At 31.4% G+C, this 12322-nt stretch overlaps 1 protein-coding gene across 1 annotated transcript; it reads right to left on the reverse strand.

The window, feature by feature from the left end:
- Positions 1-3715: 3715 nt before the first annotated feature.
- On the reverse strand, positions 3716-6256 carry LOC124367108. Its single transcript, XM_046823762.1, has 2 exons — positions 6204-6256; positions 3716-4032 (listed from the first exon to the last, which is right to left on the reverse strand). Exons 1-2 carry the CDS (start codon positions 6233-6235, stop codon positions 3720-3722), a joined length of 345 nt encoding a protein of 114 aa, XP_046679718.1. The 5' UTR covers positions 6236-6256; the 3' UTR covers positions 3716-3719.
- Positions 6257-12322: the final 6066 nt, after the last annotated feature.

Below are 12322 nucleotides of genomic sequence, written 5' to 3' on the forward strand. Positions count from 1 at the left end.
CATTTTTTTATTCACACAAATATATAATGACCTTGTTAAATTACATACTAGAAGATTTGCGAACTCTAAGAAAGTGGTGTCATTTAAATAAAATGCAATTGAATGTAAAAAAAAGCAATATGTCAATTTTGATTTCAAACATTTTAACTTTGAAAAAGAAATTAAATATCACATATTCTAAATTGTAATGAAATTAACTGCAACTGTGAAACGATCAGTAAAGTCTCACAATTCAAATATCTTGGCGTAATTTTTGGACAGCAAACTTACTTGGAATAAACACATAACAACTTTACAGACTAAACTTAAATCTTCAATTAGGAAATTTTATTTTTTACGAAATTTTTGTTCTAAAGATTTGTTGAGCAAGTTTATATTTTGCTTTAATGTGACTCCAGATTACAATACGGATTAGTTTGCTGGGGCGGGACATTTAGGTACCTATTTCAAAAGATAAGAGTTATTCAAAACTACTTTTTAAGGAATAATTTCAAAAAAAACTAGAAGGGATAGCTCTTTCCCTATATATTTTATGAGTTGGGAATTTTTGCCCCTTCAGCATCTTTTTGTGTTCAAAGTTTTTAAGACTCTTTATTCAAGATGTGGTAACCACGGAACAATTGGTTTGATATATGCTACAAGAAAATATTTACCGTAGAGAATTTTCAGAATGCCTACAAGTTAACAAATCATTTTTTAAACACTCTTTTTGTTATCTCGGACCACATTTATTTAATGAAGTTGCCTTTGGAAATAAAAAGTTTAAGCAATATTAGGTAAATTTTGTAACTAAGGATTAATAAGATATGGTGTTTACTCAGCAGAATTTAATTTATTTTATAAATTGTAGTCTCCTGGTCTATGAGTATATTATTGGTAAAGTGAGATCTTTTTCCTTTTCTTAAATTGTTTAGTATTAGTAAATGTGTTTAAAAAAATAAACAGTAAATGCTTTAGTTTTTTTCATTTCATTTGTATGATATGTATTATGCAGTGTAAGTTGGTCAGCTGTGTAATACCTGACAGAACGTCACAGTGAGAGCGCCGGTCAGGTGTTTTTATAATTTGAAACTCTGGACTGTGGATGATAATAATGTTTTCATTATGTTTATCACCGGCCACACTACTTGAAACAGTGGTCGGTTTAATTCCCAAGTATTGTACCTTTGTAATATTTGTAGATATTTTATTTGGTGGAATAAATCATTTATTCATTTATTCAAATAATGGTTGCCTGTATAGTTAAACAGTAAAGTAGTTTTAACAATTGACAAGTAGACTTTCAATACATAACTGCTAATTGACATGTTCTAGGCACACAATATCCACTTTTATGTAGTCTCATCATGTTACAGTTTTTTGTTTATTTTGAATTGGCAATAACAATTCAGGTAACAAGTTGATTGGTCCAGTTGTCACTAATTTACCAGTAATTTTATCTCCAAAATTATTCAATTTTTTTTGTAACAAAATTATTAAAGCAATAACAGAAATGTCAAAAAAACTTCCATTTTATCCTCTTATGTTTGGCATATTTTTCATTATAAGGGCATTACCAAAACTAACAAAATATTTCTTTTTACAAAGAGCATTTTTCGTCTATGAAAGAATTGTATCTAAAAAAGTTAAAAAGTAAACATTTTAAAATCTTTAACCATAGTTTGAACAGTTAAATATTAGTAATTTTATTGTACATACCTCTATTTATAAATCATAGTTTTCAACTGTGTTTACCCTATAGAAATAAACTTACAATAAGTTACAATTGATTTAGTCAATCAGCTACAATTTACAACAAATTAAACAACAGTTTCGGCTGTACTAGAGGTACGACAATTTTCATACAGTTCTGCGTACGAATTCACACACAGCGCACTGTTTACTCCAATTTCACTCTCACAAAAATCTTCAAAAATGTTTGAGAGAGAGTGACTTCTGATCCTTAAGAACCTCAAGATTGTTTCCCCCCTCTAGTACACCATAGAGGGTGGTAACTCACTATAAATCATCATAGAGATGACACAAACATAACAGATTCCACTTTATTGCGCGAGATAGAACAGTAATTTTCAATGTTTCTGTGGTGCAAAATTTCCTCCCCAACCCCTCTTTGGACACCTGCATGACCAGATACCTGTTAGAGAAAGGTGGTAGAGGTGCGGAGCTGTTAGTGCCACCTCTGCCAGAACTACGGTCCTCGTAGAAACCTGGTGACGTGGAGACCGGAGTCATCGACGAATGGAAGCTCGCCATGGACGTCCATTGGTACGTAGGTGCCCACAGTAGGACAGTCTAGGACCTCCTCCACACACCTAGGGTACGTTTAGCAAGTGAGAAACTCTACTCTTGGCAAGTTGAGAAATGTGTTTACTTGATATAAGGCAGTAGTTAGTCTTCATGTGGCCTTTAACCACAGCTTAACCCTTTGCACACCATCTAAATAAATTCAATATCAAATAATAATGGGAGTGCCTAGATGGCGATCGAGTGGTCTTGGTCTAAAGAGTCGTTGGACTTTGGGTCTGAGCTAGAGATAGCGCAGGAGTTCACAAATCCTGTCTGTGACCATTGCACTTTTTATCAGTACCATCGACCTTGTACTGTATCGACTCTCCCCCTTTATTTTATTCTGTTTGATAAGATCCTCGCACAGGCCAGTGGCCCATGAGGACGGACAGAATAAGGCTTAAAAGGGGGATCGGCCTCTCCTTAAAAAAAAAATCCCATTAAACTTTCCTATAACACCTCCAAGACAAGTTAAAATTTTGTTGTTTCTTAAGTTCAAAGCTAATTTTTATTACAGCTAAATTTATAAAAGAGAAAAAACGTAGATAAAACAGGGCATTTTACATTAAAACTAGCGTATTTATTGATAAAAATAAAAGAGAGAACTATTTATAAAACAGTTTATTTTAAAATAAATTTTTAATTCATTCTAAAATGTAATCAAATTTGAAAAGTTTTTACTTTTCGTAATAAGATTATAAGAGATTCTAATTTTTAAAGAATTATTTAAAATGAATGCAAATGTGTCTTTAGTTTTTATTAAAATTCATTAATTTTTCTTTTTAAACTTTGTACTTTTTAAATGCTTAAATGATAAATTACAAAAAATTTGAAAATTGTCTGATTAAACCGATAAAAATAAAGAAAAAAAAAAAAAAAGCATATTATTGCATATAATAATTTATGTCTTTAAAACTAATAATCTCCCATAATTATACAATTAAAAATAAAGGTGTAAGAGTGTTTAAGATTTAACATTATTTTAAATGGATATAAAAATCAATATGGCTGGCCAGTAAAGCCGAGTTCTTAATGGTCGATCCTAACTAATTACTTGGTAATCTATAATGGACAATGCCTTATTTCCCATGCTTTTTTGTGTTGCAAAGTTAAATTACAAAAAACTGAGGCCATTTTCATATAATAGAAGTGTCATAAAAAAGGGTACTAATAATATTCCTATACCCCAAAAAAATTTAAGTCACTTGGTTAACAGATTACTTTAAAAATGTTAATAACTTTGTCAATTTATAGAAGCGAAAAGCAATGATTAAAACATTTTTAGGGTGCAATGGTATGTTTCAAGATAAATTACATACCACTACACCTATCACTACTACATACATATCACTATTAAATTTTCATGGATCTCCCACTTGATTTATGTATATTTCAGAATTAGCTTTTTGAAAATAAAAATTCCCTGATTTTTGTTACCTTTCATGTACAAGTCCAGTGTTCAGAGAAACAGAAACCTGAAGTTTAATGTACACTCTAAACCTGTATTCACTGACAATGCAACAATTACCTTTTCTACGCAACCCAAACATTGTTAGACACAGAAACGGCTCAAGTAACTGACCACCAATCCTCGCTGAGGGCGGTCGTCCCCGACCACTTGCCGAGAGAGGGACGCTCCACCTTGGCGTGTGAGTGCGGTGGTGATTGACGTTCGTCAGGGACTTCTGTCGCAAGTCCCACAGCCGCACTGAGCCGTCTTCTCCTGCAGACACCAGCTGCCAACCCCTGCAACCCAGATCATCTCTGTTATTAAAATATGAACACCAAATCTTTTTCAAAAATCTATTCACAAAAGTAGATGTTTCTCAATTATGACATAGATATTCCAGTTAACTAGCAATAAGAAAAAAAATAACCATGATCCAAATTTTTCAAGATTGAAGTCAAGAAACCTTAATTGGTTTCACTTTTTTTCTTCAAGTTAGGAAACAGTTACATCACTTTAGCCATCTTAAATAATTTTAATTTTTAGTAGTCAACAACAGATGTTATATATACAGTATGGAGTACTTCAGGGATTATTTTTAGTTCCACTTTTTTTTAATTCAACAACATTTTACATCAATTTTTGAATGATAAAACAAATACAATTACAACGCGTGTTTGTGCCAATGAACAAAAATTAAATAGACTGACAATTGAACCCTTGCCCGGCGGCATCTGTATATATGCGCTAGCTGCGTTCCATCTGGCTGATACGCTGTTGCCACACGTTACTTTCAACGTCACCTACTACGTAGCAGCACTTGGTAATGTAGCCCTGTACACATTACTGTTTCCCGCCTTTTCCAATGCGATCATTGTAAAATAAACAAAACAAATAACTCGATGATCAGTGATTCTGAAGTAACCTTACATTTACATTATGTTTGTTTCAGCTGTATTTTTATGTGTTTGTGTTTTTAGTTATATATATAAATAATGTAGAGACTAATGTAGGAAATTAGTGACAAGTAATAATCGGACATGTTGCCGTGCTGCACCGTTCCCATGCCTCGCTCATCTTAGTGACGTGAACCCCCCCGCCAGTCCAAGGACGCTACACTACATGTTCACCAAAGCCATTTCAAGATAGTATATTTGAGTTATACTGACAAATAATATTTCTAAACATATAAATATGGGTAATATACAAGTATTTTACTCACTAACACAAATTATAGGCATTGTAACTTATTTCATATTATTGATTGAAAAATATCAAGTGTTTAATTATAAATTTTTGTAAATATTTAATTAAAAAAACATTTTATATATTTTTTATGCTGTTATGTAAATTTAAATAATGTTAAAAAACAAAAAAAAAGTTTAATAAAAAAATTATGCGTGGTAAAGTGTTTTTCTATCTTTAATATGCCGCTCGGCAAGGGTTAATGAATACCATTGAAGGATATTTATTCTCAAATTTATTAATAATAAATCTTGTTGGGGTATTTATAATGTGAACAATCCCAATTGCTAATAATGCCAAAACAATTTACATGCTTTTCATTTAAAAAGCATGATAAAAAGTGCCAAACACATCATTGTACACAGCTATCAGTTGTTTTTTTGTTGCTCTGGCTTTGTGCAAGCGTATCTCTAAAGTGATTGTGCTCGCTTAATGCGTTTACAGATTTCGTTGACAAAAGTACCATTGGAATTGATATAAAAATAGTTGATATATTGCAAAAACTTTTGTAAAGCTATTTAAAACAGCTGATGCCTATGAATAAGCAAAAACCCTTTGCTGCTCCCGCTTGTGCAAGCCTACCTTTAAATTAGTTTGTGGCTCACTTGTGCATTGACAGATTTTGTTGAAACAAGTAGCATTGGAATTTTAAGAAAAATGTTCAAACAATTAATGTTTAGTACATTTTTTTATAACAATACTGGTGTTTTTTTTACTTAATTTCAAAAAATTTTCGACAAATACCATTTTTAATATTAAGAAAATAAACACAATAATTTTTTTAATGTTTCCCTTATCTATCTCAAACATATGTGCCAAATTTGGTTTAATAACTTAACTAGGTTTCTTCTTCTTTCTTTTTCTATGGGGCGGCCTATTGCTATGCACTTATGCCTCAGGGTCTTTTGCGCACCCCGGAAGCAACACCATGAGGCCATACCAGCCTATGATTTCAGCAGTTCCACAAACTGCAGAAAAACAACCTATCAGGTCCCTCCTGGGGACATTCATCACCCTTGTTTAAAACTACCCAAAGAGGGCACACCGCTCCCTTGCTAATTGTTTCATAAAAATACAAAATGGGTGGCTAGCTGCTAAACAAGACATTTCTCTACCTATGTTTTTATGACATTCTTTGTGTGAAAATTATGATTAATATCAGCCACAAGAAGTTTCCACCATCCTGAATAGCTGAACCCAATGTGACTATATAAGGTCTACTTACTGTTTTTGAATGCTGTGTATGTAATCCCTCATGGCCTTGCCATGACCCTTATACACTTTTCCGTTCCTCTAAACTGAAGACGTGAACCTTTCTTGTCCCCACAGCCAGCGTAAAGCCAGAGTGCTACCCGTCGTCTCAGTTGGTGGGAGACAACCATTGCATTCACGTCAGGCTTCTCATATGAGTCTCTGAAATATAGGTTAGTTTTAAAAATAGAATTGAAGTCGACAGAATTCCTGAAGATAAGATGACTGAATTATTTTTATAAAATAGTTAAAGTTACACTGTTGAAATTGAGTACAATTTGCACACTTTATTGTAATTTTTACGAGATTGACAATATAGTATTGCTATGGATAAAAGACAGAATGCTTTGAATAAATGGTTGACAATTTATTTACAACAGGGAATTTTTGAAAATAAATAATTTCCAAATGGATTAAACCATTGGGGGCAAATTGCATTCCTGCTTTTTATCGGATTGATTGAATAAAAATTCCAACACAAGGGTTTGCAAAAATAATTTACTAAACCCTGATTTTAAATGCAATTTCATTGTTTTAATTGGTGAAACAGGCTAGGATATGGTCTAAATTTTTTAGATAATAATTTTTGTACTAATTTCTTCTATGTATAAAAGTGGTTTAGGGCCTACATCAATTGGTACCTTTTATAGGAAATTTAAAAATTTATTAAATTACTTTGTATTAGCGTTCCATGACTGGTAGATAATGTAACTACCTACACTTAAATGTACGTAACATGTGAAATTATAGAAAAAATTAATATTTTTAGAAAGAAAACTGTATAAACATTAAATTGTACCAAATGGTTCAATGTTCTGAATGTTATTTTTCAGCACAATGGCTTTGTGATACTTAATTTTTCATGTTTCTTAATTTTGAAAGACTACATAACAGTCATACTAAAATGAAACAAAAATGTCTTTATTAGAGGCAAAGTTTTAAGACTAAAAAAGTCCTCGCTAGCACTTAACCTCATAAAAAAGTAAACTATCATATTTACATTTATAACTAAACATAAATCCATTTTCTTTAAAATTTTATATGAAACGAACCTTAATTTTAAAAAATAAGCATCAATAATTAATGCAAACTTTTAATACATATTTACACTACTGTTACAAGACACACTGGCATTTCATTCAACTTGTATTCCATCGCCGCAAGTACAAAACCCCAAAGCCCGCCAAACCACTATACCTCCCCGAGCCCCCAGCATCAAGGCCCTGACTCTCCCGCCCCAAAGCGAGCGCTTATCGATAAAATATGAAAGCAGTTGAAGTTGACTTAGTAATTAGTTGCTTAGTATTACCACAGAGAGATTTGGGGTGAGGGGGAAAAAATACAGAATTAATAAATATAGCCTCTCTGAACATATTGCAAATATATAAATATTGTGATTATCTCATCATTCCAGCACCCAATCTCACTGTCTTGAAACCATTGCAACACAGTTGCCTGTTACTTTTTGATGTCACAACGAGAGGCAATTTTTAAATTGCTGCCCCACCTTTGATTCCGTTGCAACACTCACGCTATCTCCACGCAGTAGACCTTTTTATTTATTTGTTGTTGCGGGTTCCGTAACCGTTTCCCAGTGGCAATGATCTACCTCTCCACCAATTATGAAGGATGAGTTTGAAGCTCTGTTTAAGATAAAATTTCTGAATCTCAACATATTTTCCGACTGTTACCAAAAAAGACTTTAACTACCATGTTTTATACTTCCTACTGAAAAAAATTGCTTTAAACAGAGAGACTTCCTCTCCTGGTATTGAATGAATCAAAAGATGGGGTTACACTCAAAGGCTTATTCTTACTCTAGTAGAATTATAATTTTAAGGAGATTAATGATAGGGAAATCTGCTGAGCCTTGTGGTTTAAAAAGGTGTTTTTTTCTGAAATTTTCCGGCATTGTACTAAAGTCAGAGACTGTATGGACTCCAAATTTGGACAACAAACTGTCCTGCTCATCCGATACAGAATAAATGCTTTCCTTGCAATATAAGTCCATGATTTTACCCTCTCCTCACGTCACACCTATTCTCCAGCCCATGGGAGCATGGGTAGTTTAGAAAACCCAGAAAGTTATACATACTTTTTAAAAAAATTACAATGAAAGATGTTGTTTGTATGTCCCCTGAAGCAAGGAATAAAGGTAAATGTTCTATAGAAGTTATAGAAAATACAGACCTACAACTCTGATTGTGTAAAAAAAAAGGTAAAAAAACCGAGCTAGGAAAAACAGAAATGTTTTTAGGCATCTTCAAGAAAATAAAATTTTTAATTGTTTACTTTAGTCAATTCACAATGTTTGTTATTTTTTACGAAAGGGAAAATGCTTAAAATTAAAATAAAACAAAACAACAGGTAAAAATTAAAAATTTCGGAAAGATTTAAATCTCGTAAAAGGAACTAGTGGTTCAACGGGCTAACAGTAAAGCCTCCATCCATCAAGCACAGGTACAGCAGCACCTTTTGGGCAACATAAAATTATCCTCATATGCAGTTTTAGTCCATGCAGGGAAAAGGACAGTTTATTCCCCGCGCTTAGTCCTTAAAAGGACGCTTTGTCACCTCCCTTACTTAATTTTTGTGTCCTCAAAGGTCCGAGGCTTTTGCAAAAACCAATCAGATTTTGACGGGGCCTCCTATTCTCTGATTATCCTTTGGGGGCTGAGGAGATATGTTCCCAGGTATCTTTTTCGAAGTTTTCTAAGATTGCAGGACAACTTATAAACCAAATAATTGCTGTGCTGATTCCTCCTCTTCTCTGCAGAGTCTATATCCTTCGTTAGTCTGGCTAAGGCCAAACCTTTCGCATAAGATGTTTTTCCTTAGTGGGGCCCAATGTCCTGTCAACATTCCTAATAATTAGGTCTTTATTATCCTCCCAATTTCTGATCTAAGGGGAAGCTATACACCCCCCTTTTAAAATGTAAGGAGAGATAAAGCAATTTGGATAGTCATAATCCTGAGCACTCTACTCCAGTTAATGTTTTTCTAATCCTCTTTTCCTAATCTTTGACTAGAGCTTTTTAATGTGTGGAGAAGGCTATCCCACAGAACCTGGCTCAGGCCCCACCATTTTTTTTTTTTTTTTTTTGTGGATTCCACTCCCTTTTTTGGGCGAGGATGTCTGCTTTTTAATTTTCCCATGAATGCCTTTCATGACCCCGGGTACCCCAACCGAAGTGGATTACACGCTGTTATCATCATGTGTCAGCTCGTGCTAGTAGCATTCTACATTCCCAGACCGCTTTCCCGAATCAAACAACAGGTATCAACTGCCGTTGCAGTGGCAAGCCTCTGACTATCAGGAAAAGTAACTAGGTATTTTTAATCCTTTTGATCTTCAGTTTTTGGTATGATGTCCCTTTCTGGAACAACATGTGAAGTCAATTGCCATGGACCTCCACCTGAAAAACCAGTGGCATGTCTTCCTAGGGGCACAGCCCATGTCGTACCTGGTTCCTTTTATTCCGTTAGTCCTGCAACCCTAGAGTCAAGGCGTGAAACGTGAACCATTCTGTGGTAAAATTTCAGGACTTCCTTTTGTAGGGGTAGGCCTCCTTTTAAATCCCATTTTTCTCCCTACTTCCGATAGACTAAATATATTGGGGTTGTCAAAGGATATATTTCTTAACCATTGCTGTCTTGAACACTTGGTTTTAGCATTTCAGCCTCAGGAACAATACTTGCAATATCTTCATGTGGCCATTCTCTGACGGCATGTCTCATATGCAGTTGGTAGCCTTACTCTGACCTGAGTTCCTTCTATTTTTTCACAATGATTATTGTATCTTTTGGATTGCCCCCCCCCTCCACCAAATGTCCTACTCCTCCTTAGCTTGTTATCTCCCCAAACGCACATAAAACCCCCTGATTCATCTTTGTCCCCCTAGATTGATGGAACTATTTGGAATGTAATGAGACCCAAAAATTCCAAAAATATTGAGATCAATTATATAGTGCAATATATAGAAATTTGACCCTTCTAAAACCATTCTGGAAATAAAACATTCTATTTTTTAAAGAAAACTGACAAAAGCTGGTTTTTAGATTATTAATAGTAAAAAACATTAACCTTAAATTGTAAACAAGTGTGCAATGCCTTTCTCTATTTTTTAATATTTTTTACTTGTTTGTTTATTTGTGAAGGAAACAGGATTTTTTTAAATTTTTTTTTTAAAAAAAAAAAAATTTTTTTTGGGGTTTTTTTTTAAAAAATTAAAAAACCCAAAAAATAAACCAAAAAAAAAAAAAAAAACCCCCAAAAAAAATTTCCCCTTTAAAAACCAAAAAAATTTTTTTTTCCCCCCAAAAAAAAACAATAATTAAAAAAAAAAAATAAAAAAAAAACAAAAAAAAAAAACCCCAAAAAGGGGCCCCTTTTTTCCCCCCCGGGCCCGGTTTTTTTTTTTTTTTTGGTTTTTTTTTTTAATTTTAAAAATTTTGGGAATTTTTTGGCCCCCTTTTGTTTTTAAAATTTTTTTTTTTAACCCCCCCCCTTTTTTTTTCCTTTAAGAAAACCCCTTTTTTCAATTTTTTCCCCCCTTTTTCCCCCTTTTTTTTGCCTTTTAAAAAATTTTTTTTTCCTTTTTAAAAAGGGGGTTTTTTTTCCCCCTTTTTGGGGGGTTTTTTGTGTCCCCCCCCCTTTTGGGTTTCCCCCCCCCCCGGGGGTTTCCCCCGGGCCCTTAAAAAAACCCTTTTAAAGGGGGGGCCGGGGGGTTGGGGGTTGGGGGGGGGGGTTTTTTTTGGTTCCCCGGGGGGGCCCCAAAAAAAATTTTAAAAAAAAATTTAAATTTTTCCCCCAAAAAAAAAATTTGGTTTTTTAAAATTTTTTTTTTTTTTTGATTTAAAATTTTTAAAAAGAAACCTTTTTTTTTAAAAAAAAATTTTAGGTGAATTTTTTTTAAAAATTTTTTTTGGGGAAAAAAAGGGAAAGGGGCATTTTAAAAAAAGGGGGCCCAAATTTTTTTGGGAAAGGGAAAAAAATTTTTTCATTTTTTTTAATAAAAATTTTTTTTAAAAAATTTTTTTTTTAAAAATTTAAAAAATTTAAAATTTTAAAAAAAACAAAAAAATTTTTTAAAATTTTTTTTTTCCCCCAAACAATTTTTTAAAATGAAATTTTTTTCCCCAAAAAAAATTCAAATTTTTTTAAAAAAATTTTTTTTTAAAAAATTTTTTTTTTTTAAAAAATTTTTTTTTTTTTTAAAAAATTTTAAGTAAAATTTAAAATTTTTAAAAAAAAAAAAAAAATTTTTTTTTTTTTTAAAAATTTTTTGGGTTTTTTTTTTATTTTAAAAAATTTAAAAATTAATTAAAATTTTTTAAAAAAAAAATTTTTTTTTTTTAAAAAAAAAAAAAAAAAATTTTTTTTTTTTAAAAAAAAAAAAAAGAAAAAATTTTGGATATTTTTTTTTTTTGGGGGTTTTAAAAAAAATTTTAAAAAAAAATTTTTTTAAAAAAAAAACCCCCCAAAAAAAAAAGGGGGGGAAAAAAAGGGCCAAAAAAGGGGGTTTTTTTTTAAAAAAAAAAATTTTTTGGGGAAAAATTTTTTTTTAAAAAATTTTTTTAAAAAAAAATTTTTTTTTTTTTTTTTTAAAAAGGAAATTAAAAAATTTTTTTTTTTAATTTTTAAAAAAAGGGGGTTTTTTTTTTAAAAATTTTTTTTTTAAAAAGGGGGGAAAAAAAATTTTAAAATTTTTTTTTAAAAAAGGGTGGACATTAAAATTTTTTTTTTTAAAAAGGGTTTTGGGGTTTTTTTTGGGAAAAAAAAAATTTTTAAACCAAATTTAAAAAAAAAAAAAAATTTTTTTAAAAAATTTTTTTTTTTTTTTTTTTTTTTAAAAAAAACAAAAAAAAAAAAAAATTTAAAAAAATTTTTTTTAAAAAAAATTTTTTTTTAAACCCCCCCTTTTAAAAAAAAAAAAAACCCGGGGAAAATTTTTTTTTTTTTCCCCCCAAAAAAAAAAAAAATTTAAAAAAAAATTTTTTTTTAAAAAAAAAAAATTTTTTTTTTTTTTTAAAAAAAAAAAACAGGGGAAAACCAAAAAAAAATTTTGGTTTAAAAAACTTTAAAAAAAAAAT

This window comes from Homalodisca vitripennis, chromosome 8 (assembly GCF_021130785.1).
Source record: "Homalodisca vitripennis isolate AUS2020 chromosome 8, UT_GWSS_2.1, whole genome shotgun sequence".
NCBI classification, from domain to species: domain Eukaryota; kingdom Metazoa; phylum Arthropoda; class Insecta; order Hemiptera; family Cicadellidae; genus Homalodisca; species Homalodisca vitripennis.

Coding starts and splice junctions, on each gene's coding strand:
- LOC124367108 (XM_046823762.1), bottom strand. CDS start 6,235: ATGAGGGATTACATACACAGCATTCAAAAACA. Junction 4,033..6,203: donor ATACACAGCATTCAAAAACA/GTAAGTAGACCT, acceptor TCTGGGTTGCAG/GGGTTGGCAGCTGGTGTCTG.